At 38.6% G+C, this 18134-nt stretch overlaps 2 protein-coding genes across 5 annotated transcripts; one reads left to right on the top strand and one right to left on the bottom strand.

Annotated features, from left to right (window-relative positions):
• Positions 1–683: 683 nt before the first annotated feature.
• On the top strand, positions 684–11972 carry ube2ib (ubiquitin-conjugating enzyme E2Ib). Of its 2 annotated transcripts, none has more exons than XM_046068865.1 (7): positions 684–841; positions 2626–2704; positions 2849–2932; positions 3335–3407; positions 8238–8347; positions 8631–8710; positions 11190–11972. In XM_046068865.1, the coding sequence occupies exons 2-7, from the start codon at positions 2639–2641 to the stop codon at positions 11251–11253; spliced, it is 477 nt and encodes a 158-aa protein (XP_045924821.1). In that variant the 5' UTR covers positions 684–841; positions 2626–2638; the 3' UTR covers positions 11254–11972. The 2 variants fall into 2 exon arrangements, with proteins under 2 accessions (XP_045924821.1, XP_045924822.1); XM_046068866.1 differs by having other exon boundaries at positions 2597–2704.
• On the bottom strand, positions 11971–16976 carry LOC123982904 (interleukin-21 receptor). 3 transcript variants are annotated; one of them, XM_046068862.1, is made up of 8 exons: positions 16854–16976; positions 15464–15590; positions 15185–15381; positions 14905–15062; positions 13396–13573; positions 13101–13203; positions 12919–12997; positions 11971–12845 (listed from the first exon to the last, which is right to left on the bottom strand). In XM_046068862.1, exons 1-8 carry the CDS (start codon positions 16960–16962, stop codon positions 12378–12380), a joined length of 1419 nt encoding a protein of 472 aa, XP_045924818.1. In that variant the 5' UTR covers positions 16963–16976; the 3' UTR covers positions 11971–12377. The 3 variants fall into 3 exon arrangements, with proteins under 3 accessions (XP_045924818.1, XP_045924819.1, XP_045924820.1); XM_046068863.1 differs by having other exon boundaries at positions 15224–15381; XM_046068864.1 differs by lacking the exon at positions 16854–16976 and adding an exon at positions 16063–16259.
• Positions 16977–18134: the final 1158 nt, after the last annotated feature.

Below are 18134 nucleotides of genomic sequence, written 5' to 3'. Positions count from 1 at the left end.
CCTCAAAACATGTTGCTTTAGCATAGTTGTCTGATAAAATGCCTGTTTCAATGTAGGCGATGATTTTTTGTTTGTTTTGTTTTACACCGGAGAATAAATTAGTGTTTTTGAGTGTCAAAACTCTCAAATTGGTTTAATCTAAACTATTTTGTAATAGTACACATAATGTATATTTCCTTAAACGTAATCGTTGGGTTAACGGTCGTCAGTCTGCGCAAAGATGTTATATTCGAGAAGATGGGAATCCACCTGTGTTTAGTAGAAGCGCTTGGGCATTCATGATGTATGTAAAGGGAAAACTACGATTAACTTCATATAACGTTAGCTATAAACTGTTTAGATGAACAGATGGTAGATCATTTTAATAACAAAACATGATGCGTCTCGCACATTTTAAAGAGAGAGATTTGCTTGTTTTATTTTCTGAACATGTAATATTAGACAGCGGCAGGGCACATGAGCAAAGAGTAACACCCGCAAAGATGAGGTTCACCAACAAGTTAAAGGTCCTTACGATTCACTGTGTGCTATCAGCATAAACTTTGTTGCTCAGATTAAATGGAATAACTGGGAATAAAAATGGAACAAATAACCGGATAAAATCGTTGACAGTTAAAAAGACGCAAACGTTCCAAGATAAACGCGCAGACTGATCTTCCTAGGAGTATTTAAGCAAAGACGGAAGTAAACGACGGATGACTGTTTCGCTTCGCTGTTCTGTGTCTGTCTTGAGTCGGAGCGGGTGGCTTTTCAGGAGGGAAACTTTGCAAGGTTTAACGGGATTTGAGCACGATTAATACATTTCGCTTAATTACAAGAGCCAGTGCAGCCATACTGAAAGGTAGGAGCATACATTGATAAAGGAACATGTACATTTTGTCGTGTATTATGATATTTTACCCGCTTCAGTTTGCGCCATTTTCGCTAGTTTGGTCATGCACAAATGTGCGCCTTTTTAGCTCTGGCGTTCTTTGTCCCTATTCTTTAATAGGTTGTGAAATGGCTTATTCCTTTTGAATATTTCACATCCCTGTTTGCTCATCCAGAATAGATATTGATAAGCGTTAAAGTAAATACAGTGATCACTTTTCTCATCCAAAATTGTGTCCAAATCAAGTGCAATTGCGCATTTTTGTGCTGCATCAGGCCGTGTCAGACGCTATCAGCGCCAGCGCCTGTTAAGAGATAGCCTGATTCTGGCGCACATGAGTTAGCTTATCAAGCTAACCGGCTAGCTTGCTAATCAAATAATATTAGCTTTCATAGTCAGTTAGTGGACGTTTGCGTTGACAGCAAGTTTACAGTGAAGCCCAACGAACATGAAACATATTAAACGTTAATGTTTTCGTTTTCTGACGCCCTTAAGGTTAACACAAACGCAGCCGAAAGAGTAACGTTAGAAGAAGCGTTTTTGTAGGCATGTATCACCACCGGCTAACTTGGCTAGCCCCCTTAGCGTTACGTTACAAGCCATGTCGGTCTAAACGGTACTTTTTAAATAGTTATTCTACGACTGATGAGAAGTGGTTCACATTACGTCCTAACTGATATGCTTACAGAGTAGCCTACAACTCCACTGCTGTAAAGTTAGTAACCTTATTGGGCTGTTAACTTTCTAGTTATTGCCAATAACAGTTGTGTTGCTTTGCCTCGTTGTCATTACTTCCAAATCAAATTGCTATAGCGATCTTTTAACGATAGCCATTGCAATTAGAAGTCTTTATTATATCTCGTAATTAGCTTTGAAGCAGACTGGCAACATCTTGTAACTTATAGCTACCTCTGTAAAAAGCCACGCTAGTTAAAGTGGAGAAGTTGATATTCAACCTTAATTGTATCATAGTGATTTATCTGATTAACACACCTTCATGTAGAGAAGTTCCTACATACATTGTGTGGTCGACAAGTATGTAGGAAGTCCCAAATCAAGTTATCTTGAATACTGTATAAGCTACATGGGCACCTGATAACTGGATCTCACTACATGGATAATGTCAGGTTTTCAACTTCTAATACTGTAATAATACTACTTTTAGATCACATTACAGAGGGTAAGAGTTTTTCTGCCACCATGAATCACAGAATCATGTAAAAAATAACAAAACCCTATGTCTAAACTAAGAGGACTAAATTCTATAAGACCATGAAAACAAGCACATTGTCATGCTGTAATATTACTACTTGGACCACTTTACATAATGTAGGAGCCTATATTGTATCGTGTAGCCACAGGATCTCTAAGAATGGACCAAAACAATTAGGGCTGCAACTAACGATTATTTTTGTTATAAATTAATTGGACTTTTTCATCTGAAAATAATGATGAAGACATTTGTTTGTTTTGATGGACCACCTGTCCAAAACCCAATGAGAAAATCATTCAGAGCAGAGAGAAGCTCCAAATCCCTAGCCTGCATCCTCCTTTACTTCTTTGCTTTATAAGTGACTTACTTGACTAATCATTTCAGTTCTGAAAACAATCTGTGATTCAAGGTCAGTTCAAGTTTTCAAGGCATTGACCACATCCACAAAGTCTAGGGCTTTGTTAAACTCATGCTGCCAAGTCAGACCTGATGTTAGACATGTTTTTTTATAGAACTGACTTGGTGTTGTCCTTCATCGCAGGAGTCCACGAATCATGTCAGGCATTGCATTGAGCCGGCTTGCCCAGGAGCGCAAGGCATGGCGAAAGGACCATCCGTTTGTAAGTAGTGTCTTTTGAGATGCACCTGTTCTGACTTCACTGTGAGGGTCTATTGAGCGTTCATTATATAAAGCAAAGTCCTCCAGTAAACATTGATGTCTTAACTGTGTGCACTCTCCTTTTTAATGTCTTCAATTTTACTAGGGATTTGTTGCTGTACCAACAAAAAATCCAGATGGAACCATGAATCTCATGAATTGGGAATGTGCTATTCCTGGCAAGAAAGGGGTAATGTGTTTCGTAGTCTGTTTGCATACAAGACATCTTTGCTTTTACATAGAAATAACTGCTAAATAGAACATGTTGAGCTTTATAAGACCATGACACTTATGTAGCAGATGCAAAAGATCCTGTGTAGTTTTAAAGAAGGTGTATTGCACAATACAACTACTGAGATTTTGTCTTGAATTTCCTCTTGTGCTTGCACAGGTAGTAAATACCAGGTACTGATTCACATTTCCAGGTGTCAAAGTCCACCTGTTAATTCTTAGCTACGGATAGAAGAGTGGGCCTTGATACATCTTTTAAAATTAATTTAAACTGAATGATTTTTTTTTTTTGTTTTTGGTGGGAACTTGGGTGACTTTGACTTTCTGTTCAAAAGCTAATGTAACGGTTGTGTCTCCCCAGACTCCGTGGGAAGGAGGCCTGTTTAAACTGCGCATGTTGTTCAAGGATGACTATCCTTCTTCACCACCAAAATGTGAGTTACTGTGTCTGACCTGTATTCAGTGTGAACACTTCTGTTGTTGTGATTACTACACACGCCGCGCTATTCAGTCAGTAGATGGAGTGTAAAGCCAGCTGCACACCAAAGCACATGTCTTCCTTTGAGGGCATTTTGCATTAGCAGGTGTAAATTATTTCCTAACAGTAGCAAGAGTAACAGTCTGGCTTTTTTGACAGCTAAGTTTTGTTGTAACGAAGATCATAATTTATAGCGAAGGGCTAACTAGTTGAAATAGAAACCCCATGTTGTAGCGTTCTTACTAAAGCTGAGCCGTGTTGGACCTGCTTAACATCTTTGTTGTCATCGATCTGATAACCCGTGTCTCCTTCACTGCAGTACCAAATACAGATTTCTTTCCCCCACATATATTTTAAGACTTGTTAGTGACTTTAGGGTTAGTGAAACACTTTAGGGTTGGGCGATTTGTTTCTATTTTCATATCGTTAAATAATGGTAACTCGAGATCGCCAATGGTCAGTTTAATCACTAGGGGGTAGAGAGAGTTATGTTACAGCACGCCAGTGATATGCCAGCATGGATGACTTGGTCAAAGATAAACATAATGGCTTGTATTTGGAAATATTTTGGTTTTTGCCCAGATGCCAACTATGAGCCTAAGGATATTACACAGTCTAAAATCAGAAAGCAAAGTAAAAAATGTGTGACAGTGAAGGACCCTTTTAACCCTTTGAAACCTGCAATAGAAATGGTCCGGCAGTGCCTATATTGGTATATGATGTAATTTCTTTGAGTATCTTCAAGTCTCTTCTAAAATCTCTACAACCTATGATGAAAGGTTTTCCAAGTCGGTAAATTATAATTGATAAAAGTATTTAAATTGTATAATAAAGAAACCATATTGATCCAAAAAATTTCTAAATGTAGAAACAGGAACAAAATATTTCTATATTCAACAAAATGCTCTTCATCCTCACTGAAGGAGGAGTTGGGAACGGAGGAAACAGCTGCTTCTTCATCATCACCTGTGAACAAAATGCCCCAAATCTCATTGGCTGAGTACCTTTTCCTCGCCATCAAGACCAACGTGCTCCAAAATACGCTCCAAAACTATGCTAAGATAAACTACGGATTCTTTAATCCTCATGTCCTGCGATGTTTCATCATAATGAAGTTATCGCAAGTAAACCGTGATGACCCAAATGACAGAAGGCTTAGCATGCTGCTGCTTATTTTACATTGATTTAAACCGAATCATTCAAACCACGATTCCCCACGGTCAGTTGGGGCAATCCTGTAGCGCAACTGCGCATCACTGCGTCTGGCAATGCATGTAATGTAACATAATGACGACGACACAAGCGTACAATGTGATGACCTGAAAGAGAAGCGCCTAAGCTTTTCGCTGCAAAAATAATGAATGCTCTAGCTATTATTATAGTTTTTATTTTAAATTGTTTTTTTTTTTTTTTTTAAAGGACTAAGCAAATAATCTGTGGGAAGTCTGTTTTCAAAGGGTTAAAGTCTGTGTCTGTGCTTAGTGCGACAGTTTCACAGAATTATGTCCTGTTTAACGTTATCTCTAATATCACAATCCAAATCATATCTAACACTAACTACTATGGAGCCCAGAGCAAAGTTTTGGTGGGCAGGCATATTGTTAGCCTTTCCTTCTAAGGTCCAGACCATAGTCGGGAAGCACCAGGGGAGATGTTTGTTTTCCTCCTTGGGCTCAAGTTGAGTTGGGCTAACCCCCTTCACTTCTCAGTCTTAAAGCTGCAGCATTTATTAACTGACAAACTGACCCCCTCTACTCTACTGGGATTAAAATGTGTCTCGTTTCCAGATTGTATCTCAGAGCTTCTGCGGCTCCTTAGAAAGTCTTATATAGACTATGATAACTTTCTAAAGTGTTTTTTTTTTTTTTATTCACCGTAATTACTGATTATCCATGTTTACCTCTCTTCTTTAGCGGTGCGCCAATGTAACAGCTCGGCCGGAAAGTTGAAAGCACTGAATTTGACCTTTTAAAAAGGTGCAGCAATCCTGTATCTAGCTATTATTTTTAACCTGATTACATTTACACCTGGTATCAATGTGTCTCCGTTGTCGATCAAGATCCACTCTCTCCAGCTCAAACATCCAAACTTCACAACACATAATTATAGACTGCATTTTAATTTTCTGAGCTGGCTTTCCACTATGATTTTTTTTTTTTTTTTTCTTCAATGGATTATAGATTACTCTGTTCACCTGGGAGTGAAACTTGAGTTCCACCTGGCATTGTTTCCTTGCATCACCTTTCTTCATAATGTGTAATTATTTTAGTAGTTTATATACGTTTAACAGTGTGTGAGTTCATGAGCACAATGCAGTATGGACACACTCCCTGTATGCACCATCAAACTTTGGATTTTATGTGCAGGAGACTGTGACTGGTACACATTTCCACCCATGTAGTTGTTGTATGTGAATTGACAATGCAATTGCGTTTACACCTGTGCTAACAGTGCGTCCCTGACCACCTCCAGAGGTGGTTTGGCTGATCGGATCACAATCCATCCACAATGCGTCTTTTGCATTTACTCCTGTACTTTCATGAGGTCAAGCACCTTCAAATTTCAATCCAGTCATCAAAACTGTATTTAAATGCCAGGTGTAAAGGGGGTTACCTATACTCTACGTTTACTGCCAGATTGACAACTTACTGATAACCATATTGTCTGCTCCTCTCACATGTGTTTTCTTGAAAAAATGTGGTTTGAAGACTATTCGTCTGGTGCCCTGCTGTTGTCGGCTCTTGTGTGTGTGTGTGTGTGACCCCCTGTCGCCAATCCATCAAGTAGTATAAACAGCACAGCAATCTGCCGACAGTGAGAATTGCCTAGTCCGCACTAGGCATAAAGGAGCTACGCTACTCTTAACACTTTGGAGAACGATGCAGGGTGTCAGATACATGGAAAATCACATCTATGGCTGAAACGATTCATCGATTAATTTGATTACTAAAACCATCGACACATTCTTTGCATCAATGCTTAGTTTAATCCATGTAATTATATAGTGCTCTGTTTTGCACAGACATTTCTTACTGTTGCATATCGCGCTAATGCTGTGATTAAGCAAACACCATGTGATTATGATGCTGCTGTTCGCAAAGTGGAGGAAGAGAGAAAATGGTGAGGGACAAAAGTATGGGATTATTTCAAGCTAACAGAAAACAACTCTCCTGTAATTTTACAGTCCGTCCCCCGTAAACGAAATTTATGTAGCCTACCGCAACCGCACGATGGCATCTGATCAGAAAGCACCCGGTTTAGCATCAAGTTCCCGGAGCAGACCACAAACAAGGTAACAGTAACAGCAACTTATATTTCACTGAAATCATGATTGATTGTAGAGTTGAAGGCTGTCAAAAGTAAGCCGCAATCCTCAGCTGTAAATGGACACACGTGCGCATGTTGTTCTCCGCCTGGTTGGGCCGTGAGTTTGGGTTGTAACGTCACAGGAGGAGTGCGCGGGGTGTGGCAGTGCCGCCGTCAAGCAAAAGTACTTCTTAAATTATCTGTAGAATACTCGATTACTAAAACCATCATTAGCTGCGGCCCTAATCGCATCAGAATATCTTAGTTCTGATGGTCAGATTAATATCGGTGCAGGAAAAATTGTCGCTCATCCCTTCAATTGATTTATGATCAGGGCCCGTATTTATCAAGCTTCTCAGAATTACTCTTAAGAACACTGCGAAGAGCTGACTTAAGAGTAAAAAATTCTTGGGAGAAGTGTAGGTCTAAATTCTAAGTGTCAGTCTTAGAGCTGATTTACGACAACTTGCTGTGCCACAAATGGGATTTTGGATGACGATGTAGGCAAGGACCAATCACAGATTTCCTTAATTAAGAAAATTCTCAGATAAGTTCACATTGAATGGTGAAATTCCGAAAAGGCGTTTAGATTCAACACACATTTAACAATATTTTTTTGTTTAAGAGAATACATTGATTTTTTTATCTTTATATGAGTGCCAATAATTGCGCCTACTACTCCTGGAAAGCTGGCCGTTTTCAAGCATTGTGTTTGCGTCTGTTGGATTACGCAGGGTGTTGTTGGGAAGTCGATGAAACGCGTGACAGTGTTTGGAGCATGTCATCAAATAATTCAGAAACATTTTTCCTCTCTTGAAAGACAAGCCCCTGCTGGCAATTCCTAACCACTTGAGAGACACCTCGGGCTGTCCTAAATAACTGGGAGAGTAAGAGTGATTCTTAGCTTTAAGAAATTTGATAACTTGCTTTTATACTTAAGTTTGAAAGTAGGAGTAAATGTCATGAATTCTCAGCACTTAAGAAGCTTGATACTGGCCTTGATCTCAAACTGGCACAAGCCTAAAACACTGCTGCGGTTGTTGAAGCTGATGTAAAGTCTCACTACTTCAGACTCGACCAGTAGGTGCTTTCACACATGCATCCTTTACTGTTCATTGTACAGCATTTGCTAGTAATGAGTATTGAATGGTTTTAGAGCTGATACAGCCGTGGCTGTTGTCCGCTCAAAACAGTGTTTTTGATACTGTTGTGTACCCCTTCTGTAAACCAAATAATTACTTTACCAACATTAGGGCTCTGTGGGAACAATGTTTCTAATATCCTGTAACAGGGGAGGAGTTGTCTGAATGTCAGATTTAAATAACTTTAAGCCATTGCCTGTGTGAACAACAGGAGCTGCTGCCTTTTAGTGGAACAGTTCAGTCAGTGTTTACTCTGAAAAGGCCTAGTGATATTTGTTCATCTTGTGTGACATTTGTAATGGATCCAAAACATAAGGGCACTTATGTGTGTTTTTCAGGTAAATTTGAGCCTCCACTCTTTCATCCAAATGTGTATCCATCAGGCACAGTATGCCTATCTATTCTAGAGGAGGACAAGGACTGGAGACCGGCCATCACAATAAAGCAGGTTTGCGTTGCCAAGCATACATTACGTTTAAATTTAAACAGCTGTTTCAGCTACCTTGTCAAAGGTATTTAAAACTTAGAACGAAGACAGATATGTGCCTTTAAAAATTATACAATTTTTATTTAGAATTTGGTCAGCTAATCAGAATCAACGGGCCGCAAGCAACTGGCCTAGAACTTTTGCGACAAACGCACATTATAAGCAGCAATGTAAAGAAATGCAAAACAGATTAATTGCTGATTTTTAAAATCGATTTTGTCTCACCGGTTCATTTATCCTACAGATCTTATTAGGTATCCAGGAACTCCTAAATGAACCAAATATCCAGGATCCAGCCCAAGCAGAGGCTTACACAATCTACTGGTGAGTGACTTTGGATTTCAAACATGACACTGAAATGTAAAATTACTGGACGTGCTGTGCGTGTCTGTAAGAAGTAAAGGATACGAGAAGTCAGTTACTGATTACTGAAATGTGTTTCTAGGTTCAAACTGAGTTATAAAACTGCCCTGAAAAACTACAAACATCTTACAGCACAGTGGTAATACAATAGTAATGGAGGACGTTTTGTTGTTCTCTTGGATAATGCATCAATATTGTTGTTTAAAAGTAATTCAGCTCAACCCAAATGAAATGGTGGTTATTGTGCATGTCTGGAGAGAGACCATGTAAAGTTAAAGCAGCACTTCAAAACTTGAGGTAGAAGTTATACCGGGGGGGTGTCCTGGACTTTTTTGCATGCTTTGACTTTATTGCACTGTGGCTAAAGTATGGTTCAAACTTAGATTTTCTTAAACTTGCAGATCTGCAGGGTCTTTTAAAGTCTTAAATTTTATATTCTAAAAATAAGGCCTTAAAAGTCTTAAATTTCATTTACCAAGGTCTTAAATTTTTTCTTGTCCTTTCGTAGGATTTAATTAATGCCGTAACGTCATAAATGAATACTTCGCGTGTGTACGACTTTATAATATACTCCGCTTGGTGTGACTCTGTTACGGCAGTACAGGTAACGTTACTGTTTACGTCAGTGTTTAGCTTTAGGCTCTGGACTGAAGTGTTCGCGGTGCAACAGCTTTGGCATTCAGCTCTGCGGGAAGTTGTTGTTGTCAGTTGTTAGAAAAGAAAACGTGTCTGACGTGTTAACGTTAGCTCGACGACTCAGAATGGGCAAGTGTCTGAAATTCAGAAAGCCAGAGATACGAACAAGTTGGCGGGCGAGGCTGAGGGCAGTGGCGCTGAGGTTGGCACAACAAGCTGATCGGCGTGCGAGCAGTAATGACTGCAATGGAGAGACAGGTGTGCATGAGACGAGGTCATGTCTGTGTGTCGGCGTTGATCCGCTGTTGTAGGCTAATGTTATGAGAATGGAAACATCAAACTAACGCACATTAAACTTGCATCACCCAGATGCGCCGATCCCGGGAACGAGGGAAAAACAAACCGGAGCCCAACTCCTTATCCCCGCTGCTTTCAAGCCAATACTATATTTCAAGCAGCCTTTAGATGCTTTAGAAAAACAGAACATGATGAATAATCACTGAAACAATTGGCATATTATATTACATCACATTACCTTATCTAGCCATGTTGTAACTAATTGCAACAACTCATACCACACAATTTATTTGTATTTTTGATTTCACCCCTTAATAGTTCTTGGTGCACAAATATTGTATTCATTTCATAGTTGTCATTTGCACTGTGGATACTGGGGACATGTCTCCATCACTGTTTTTAAAGCATTTGTTAAATATGTTCTGAAAAATGGCTTGAAACAACAAATGTTAAAAAACACAAATGAATACTTTGAGAAAGGTCTATTTGCACAATAAGAAAACATGCAATGCAATTTAAAGATAAAAGAAACAAATGTGCATTGTTCAAAAAAGTCTAAGCTAAATAAATCTGAATCACTTTATTTAAATAAAGACAATTCTACCATAAATTGGTTTAGACAATGTCTCCAGAATGCAGGAAATTGTTTAGTACTCAAAATTTTCTAGGGGACCCCCCATTTAAATATATTTCATCATTGAATATTTCATCAAATGGTGTTAAAATGTCATCTTGTCTTGTTCTCATGAACCCAATATTGTGAATCATGCATTTGAGCTAAGTGTATCGTCACACCCCTAATCTGAACCCTTATGTCCCCACCACTTTTCAACACAAAGTGACGTCCTTGATTTATTTTATCTTAGCAAAGTACAAACACACCCCAAGCTATAGTGAGTTAAATATGAATGTATTATAATAAAATGTTTTATTAAATTCATGTAACTTGATAAATTTTCTCAGGCTTAAAATTAATACAGATTTTCCATTAAACGGCAGTGAAGTTGGTATTAAATTCCAACCTAGGTGGTATTAAAAAGTCTTACATTTAACTTTGAGGATCCTCATTTTTGTGTGTGTATGTGTGCACGCACTCACTGGACGTCTGGATATGTTTTTACTGGAATCAATACAAAATGTTTTGCAGCTTATTTTATCCACATTTTAACAAAAAAGTGGGCAGCAAGTTCTCCAGCCTGGGTTTTTGTTTGCTTCACATCTAAAAACCTATGGATGTCTCTGAATCCTGGAGATATTGATTTGAACTTGTGCGTACAAGATAATTTGTGTACAAGTGTTTTTCAGGGGGCTTCGTTAAAAACCTGTCTAAAATAGGTGTCCAGCTTGACAACCTGGAAAAATAAAACTGACAGAAGAGATCTCAAGGATTCCTGCATTTTCTGCTTCTGTCATGTTGGTCAAAATTTTTAATGGTTTGGAAATGCCTCTTGTTTCTGATACGAGATCAGAGCATCATGATAACTGATATTTTTCAACCCCTTTCCAGCCAAAACAGAGTAGAATATGAAAAAAGAGTTCGAGCACAAGCCAAAAAATTCTCCCCCTCGTAAGGGCGAAGACTTGCTCCGCTGCAGCAGAAGGAATGGGTTTAACAAGAATCACCTCCCCGCTCAGTCTCTCAATGAATGTGCTCCTCTCACATCAGGACTTGCTTAAAGACTTCTATTTAAACTCCACACATTCTGTGCCATCCGTTCTCCTTTGACCTATCATTTTTTCTTAATTGCCAGTTGGCGCATAATGCTGGGAGGGGATGGGTGCTTCAGCACCCTGGTCATTTCTTTTTAAACATTTATTGTCTTATGTGGTGCAAGGGACACAGCTCGGTACCAGTTTCATCAACTCCATGCAGCTGACTGTCATCAATGTTCAAGGAAGAAAATGTCTTTGTTTTTATTTTGCTATTTCACAGGGTCGAGTCCTTTTATGTTTCCCCCTTATGTTCCATAAATTTAATGTAAAAATAGCTTATTTCATTGTCAGTATTTCAACTGCTGTATAATGAATGGCACTTTTATACTGTTGTATCTCACTAGTGTCTCTAGATGGCTCTGTTTAATTCTTTCCCAGGTTTTCTATTCAGCATGCTGTAATATATGATAGAATATGCTGCCTTGGCTGTCTTTTTGTTATTCAAAGTGTTTGCTATGGAATAAATAAAAATGGCCATGATGACTGAGGCAGGTAGGCTTACTTCTGTATCAGACTTTAAGGTTATATGGTGCTTTGTTCATGTATGTGTTGGCGTAAATAAAACTTTCTACAAAAATGTTTGCATTTTCTTTATTAAGAGATTAAAATATACACAAAATTAAACTTGGCCTCTAAAGGTTCAGAAACAAAGCAAACTATTCAATCATTAAAAGTCAAAGGTCTGTAAGAACTGTTTTGTTTACAGTTCCTCTACACAATTTACTGACTTGGTGCAAGCAAAAGCTTGTGCAATTAGTATTTTATATAATCAACATTATACATAATGTGCTGGAAACATTTTACAAATGTGTTCCCTATATAACATAATGTGAAGGAAAAGTGAAGTGTACTATAGTTATTTTTAGCTTGAAGTAATTATTTAGAATATTATATTGTGCAGTTGAAATTTTAGGCTCAATGTTATTTAAAGTTAAGCTTCACACTACTTTACTGTCTAGTTGCTACAGAAAAACACATCAGCTTATGCTTCAGTGATGGCGTCCACTCTGATGATCCCTGTTGGGCAGGATTTTGAAGAGCTCCCATGGTGCTCTGCTTTGACTGGACTAGTCTGCTGGAAGGTACTCAGTGTGCAGTATTCCTTGCAGGACCAGGGAGGGTCCTTCTCCAGGGACGTATGGCTGCAGAGCCAACACCCTGAGTCTCCTTCAGCTGGGCTCCCTGGCTGTGAGCTGAAGGTCAGACTCATGCCCGAGCCCTCTGAATCTGGCAGTGGAGCCATGGTGCTCACAGCGTATGGGATGCCCAGGAGAGAAGTAGAACAGCCTGGGCTTGCTATATTGCAGTACGTGCTGGCCTCCATTAAGTGGTGGTGGAAGTGGGGACACGCTTCCTCCTGGAGATCTGCACACTCAGCTAGCGTGTCAATTTGGAGAGTTTCCTCTGCTTTCATCATGTCTGCTGTGTTTTCTTGTGTAACCACCCAGCTCTGTAATCACAGTCGTGTTCAGGGACATTCTCATGAGATAATGGTGAGTATTTCTGTGTTGAGCTAAATTTACCTTGAAATCTCCCTGGCAGTCACTGTACAGGGTGTGGAAATAGGGTGCTGGAGTTGGGATGAAGGCACTTTGCCTCCACCTGTAAGTGTGAGGAATATAAAGATACTATTTAGTGTATATTAGTTGTAGGAAAAGCCATTTGATATATTGTGGTATGGCATCAACCTGGAGGAGAACCTTACTTTTTAACCGGAGCATAGCATAGAAGTAAGACAAATGGCACCATCACACATAAGGCTATGAACACCTTACCCAGTCCAGAAACAAATGTGTGTGGCTGGAGATCTGTATAGACCAACATACAGTAGAAAATATTTTAAAAAGTGTAATCCTAGACACAAAGGGGGGGATTTCAAAAGTTGGAATACACATGAAAGAAATTGATTTACAGTAGCTGCTTTCTTAACAAGTTGCCTTTAAGATGAAGATCCTCTTGATTAATCTTAGATCAGCTGTCTGTCGGGGGGAGAGACTCACCATTCTCTGCTGACTCCGTCTTCCAGTGAACCTCTGAGGACCAGTCACTCCACTCTCCCATGTAAAAGGCCTCATTAGGACTGGACCGCACTCTGGCAGCGTACTCCGTGTCTGGCACAAATTCATAATCATCCACAGAATAATTCGTACTTTCGGTGTTAATATCATGTGATACCACCTGAAATAAAGAGATTAGAGTAGTGGCAGTATGTAATGGAGAGAAATATCCCGTATGGATGCCTATTTGTGCTCAAACAAATCAATTTAATAGTTAACAGATACTGTAATATGACAGGACAGTTATTCACAGTTACACAAGAAAAGTGCAGATATAGGAGCAGAGCAATAGATGAAATCAACAATTTGCTAAAAAAAAAATTATTAAAACAAATTGTTAAAAAGAATGTGTGGTAAATATTTTTTAATGTTAACTTTAAAAGATACTGATGATTAGAATCTCAATTGCTTTATCTATTACCATTTTTAACTTGGACTGTCCTCAGAGATGGGATGTAAAGGGCAGTCAGTCTTTTCCACAAAGGTACAAATCCTAGCGAAACTTTTTTAACTGCAAATATTTTTGATATCATCACAGAAGGAAAAGTGCGGGTGAAACCAATAACAGCTTAATTTCAGTCAGCTGTGGCAGGTTCAGCACTGGTGTTTTGCCTGGCTCAGGAGCCCTTTTGGTCATTTGATTAAATGTGGGGGTTTTTTGTCTTCAAGAAATTGTATTATTTCAGTACAACATCAATCACCTCCAGTGCTGCATTATTACTTAATCTTGAGTCGCTGTTTTGTAGAGGGGTCTTGTGTCAAAATCTAGTTTTAGGAGCATTTTATTAGTATATTATAAGAAACTAAGAGCGTGTTCAGTAGGGGCACAACAGCAAAAGTTAACCCCCATAACAGGTTAATCCAGCCATGCTTACTGGGACAGTAGAGTGGAATAGCGCCATCACTGTGTTCTCAGTTCAATGTGAACTTTTCTTGCCATGACAAGTCAAAATATCTGCGGTGGAAAAGACTTATGGCCCAAATAAAGTCACAGCGTCACCCACAGACAGTGGCCACACTGAGCTGACCACTGATGAAGTCGCTGACGTAATTTCTCATTTAAAAAAGTTATCTTGGCAGCTCAGAGCAGAGCTGTCATGGGAAGAAACCCAGTGAAAAGAAAAATGAGCCTGTGAAATTATTGACAACAGTTTGGATCATACCCCTGGAACATCGTCAAAAATCAAATCAGACCAAAATGCACCAGTAATTGATTCCAAAACTCATTTTTGTATTGTTGATTACTGCTGTGTTTTCACTCACCTTTAAATGATTCAATTGTAAATATCTGGTTTAACCTTTAATACATCAATTTCCATGTTATAGATTAATCCATTGATCAATGATTGATTAGCCAGTGGATGCGAACTGCCTCTAAATGGCAAAAACTGTTTCTCTGATTCACACCAAGAAAGACGTGCCCATTCTTGCTTGTTCATAACTGAATCTTACGTTATGTTTGTCTCCTCTTTTGTAGTAATGCAGCTGATACTTCAGGTCACTGATCAGATCGCTGAAAAAAGTGTAGTCCTCATAGGTGCTTTTCCAGGTGAAGTGGTGTTGATTTGAGTTGTGGCTAATGGTGAGGCAGCACGGAGCGTTTGGTTTTACTGAAGACAAACATACACCAAAGGCAGGTTTAATTAAAAAGGCAGACGTGGATTGATTCTGAATAAATATGAATACATGTTCTTGTGTCTGGTCACGAGAACAGACCAATATGTTCCCTTACTGTTAGAATGAGGCATGTATTCTTTATCCAGACACTCACAGCTTTCAGACCCATTACTCTTGTTGTGGCAAAGCGAGATTTCAAAGGTAACTGTATCGTCAAAGGTCACTGCGTAGTCATCAGGCATTGACTCGGATGTTTTGACAGAACAGAAGTAATCCCCGTTGGTGTTTGTCAGCATACACACAAACTTCTTTCTGCACAAGGCAGTAACGAGACAAAACATCATCATCACATTTAAGGTAATCCAATATGTGCAAGTAAAAAAAAGGGCCTCACTTTTCTGTTGTTTTAATGAAAGTGAGCCAATAGGAGCTGTTGCTGTCTGAGGTGTTCCCTGCAACGCTCAGGGAGCAGTTGATGGTGAACAGGTAATCGTTTACACAATGAAGAATGGGGTCCACACCTTAAAAAATGTACAGACAATGTTTTATTTGGAGTATCAGGAGTCAAATGAGAGTTTTTACCAAAGTGTCACTTTATAACTTTAACCCTGATGTGACCTCTAACCTCTGACTTTCATTGCACTACTTATCAGACCTCTTTAAAATATGGCGAATTGCTCCATAAGACTTATAAATTGTTCTTACTTAGGACAAAATTTTTTTTTATTAATGCTTTAATTTTGGGTTTGTTGGGTTGTGAGGGCTGATTTAAGTTAAGAATCGCTTTGGTTGGTAAATTATTTTGGTATAAGTATTTGTATTTTAGAGAGGATCTCTTTGAGGCCAGTAGGGACATGAGGAGTAATTACAGTGACCAATAATGCTTTCATTATAAATATGGGCTTGTGAGATTTGTTTTAGGATAGACTTTTAAAAATGGGAACCTATACTTTAATTGTAAAATGACAAAAATAAATACATTTATTGACTCACCAGCATCTAAAGATATGACAATACTGACATCACAAGACTCTGGCAAGGTGAGAGGAAGTGGTCTTTTAATTCGATGACGCTTGGGGCACAAACGCAGTCAAGATGGACTCTGTTTCCCAAATGTCAGACTGTTTATTGTGAAGATGAAACTTTCATATTAGCATCTAGTTGCTGCTGTTTACATTACACGATGCAAATTTAAAAAATGCATCGTGGAATGTTCAGGGTGTATACGTGTGTATATATATAAATAACTATATATTGTTTTGTTTTATTTTATTTTATGTTACCATATTTTAATGTAGGCCTATACTTAATTATATGTTGCGTGTGTAGCATGAAGGAACTACAATTTTTGTTTTGTTATGCAGCCTTGTGCTGTATAATGACAACAACCTTGTTCCTTGTACATGTTTTTACACTTTACAATAAGCCACCAACTCTTCAGCTCTATCTATTAGTATAAAAAACATTAATAATAATAAGGTAGTAGGCACTTCACTTTAAAATAAGAAAACATAGCAGACTTTTTCCAGAAGGTCAAAGGTCATATTGACTATAGCTGAGGTCCTCATCAGAGTCAGTTAAATGGTTAACAAAACCCTCTGAGCTAATTAGTCTCGCTAACTTTTTGTGTGTTACATTTTTACAGTTATTCATTTGGCTTTTTTCCCAAGCAATGTACAGATGAGGGACAATCCAAACAATCTTGATGAGGATTTTAGATTTTTTTCTGTGGATAGACGGAAAATCACATTTTTAAAAATAGACCGTACTGGCAAATACTTAACCTGTGGTAAGATGTCCGTAGAGACAGGCAGTGTTAGTAGATATGAGCAGAAATGTGATCAGCAGCCTCGGTGGAAAGCGGCATTCCATCACACCAGACGGTCCAGACATCGCGTCAGTCCTGAGAGGTCTCACTGAAGTCATGCTGCTCTGAAGCTCTCAGTCTGTTTTTAATCAAGACTGAGAGAGGGAGGTTTCAGTCAGTTTTCACACTGATCGCTATCACTCATGTCACTGGTAGGGGAAGATGTGCTTTCTTGAGACAGCAGTTGTAAATGGAAAGTGTGTGTAAAAGGGGTAAGGCTTGAGTATCACATCACAGCCACAAAATCTATCATAATGTGCACTAACTTTGGCATGTGGTTGAACAACAGTACATTTACTCATCATCATAGAAGCCAGTTAAAATACAATATCTGAAATTCTCTGACTCTGATAATGTTTTGCCTTTTTGTTGAGACACTCCATCGTGAACTAAGGAAACTACTGAATAGGCACAAACCTGGAATATATTCATGTCATATCAGCACTGTGGTGAGATTGATTTTGATTGATGAGCTGATAAGACACCAAAGATACACATGCAATGGTGAAACTAAACATGTCACTTAACATAAATTGCTGCAAAAACTTCTCTCTCAAGCTCTACAAACTCGACTGTCCCTCTGCTGTATAATCTCTAAATTGACCTATTTCACATGAAATGTAATACCACTAAACAAACCCATTTCTATGGCCATTAGTTATGTGATTGTGCACATAGAAATCTTTGATTTCTGCATATATCCTTATTCACACAGTAGTTACTTTTAGGACGATTTATTTTTTATTTGGTTTGTACAGCAACTATCTTCGTCCATACGTAACAAACAATTACATTGAATATCCTAAATATCACATTTGTAATTATTTTGAAAAATAAATTCTGAATTTCTCTTCACTGATACAGGTATATCCATCTAAAATGTTCCACTATTTAAACTCTGAACTGATAAAACACATCTTTAAGTTTATTTGTACATGCTAAAGTGACTCACATAGCCCGCCAGTGAATGTATTTTTGCTTAATATCTGCAGCAGTTGCACTATAGTATCTGGAGAGCTAGACATACGTCGAGGTATACAATTCATGTTAGTGATTCTAAGCAGCGTAACCTGAAATTGGAATGTATTAATTATTGTGTAACTTACAAGGGAGTGTTGTGCAATGTGTTAAGCAGTGACAGGAAATCAGCCGAATGATGGTTGTGTGGTGTTGTAGAAATTGTCTGACACCTGACACC

This window comes from Micropterus dolomieu, linkage group LG14 (assembly GCF_021292245.1).
Source record: "Micropterus dolomieu isolate WLL.071019.BEF.003 ecotype Adirondacks linkage group LG14, ASM2129224v1, whole genome shotgun sequence".
Lineage (NCBI taxonomy): Eukaryota > Metazoa > Chordata > Actinopteri > Centrarchiformes > Centrarchidae > Micropterus > Micropterus dolomieu.
The sequence above is the reverse complement of the archived record's forward strand: the minus strand, read 5'-3'. Positions and strand labels throughout refer to the sequence as shown.

Coding starts and splice junctions, on each gene's coding strand:
- ube2ib (XM_046068865.1), top strand. CDS start 2,639: ATGTCAGGCATTGCATTGAGCCGGCTTGCCCAGGAGCGCAAGGCATGG. Junction 2,933..3,334: donor CTATTCCTGGCAAGAAAGGG/GTAATGTGTTTC, acceptor GTGTCTCCCCAG/ACTCCGTGGGAAGGAGGCCT. Junction 3,408..8,237: donor TCCTTCTTCACCACCAAAAT/GTGAGTTACTGT, acceptor TGTGTTTTTCAG/GTAAATTTGAGCCTCCACTC.
- LOC123982904 (XM_046068862.1), bottom strand. CDS start 16,962: ATGTCTGGACCGTCTGGTGTGATGGAATGCCGCTTTCCACCGAGGCTG. Junction 13,574..14,904: donor AAAGAGGAGACAAACATAAC/GTAAGATTCAGT, acceptor TCTTTATTTCAG/GTGGTATCACATGATATTAA. Junction 13,204..13,395: donor GACGGAGTCAGCAGAGAATG/GTGAGTCTCTCC, acceptor TGGTCTATACAG/ATCTCCAGCCACACACATTT.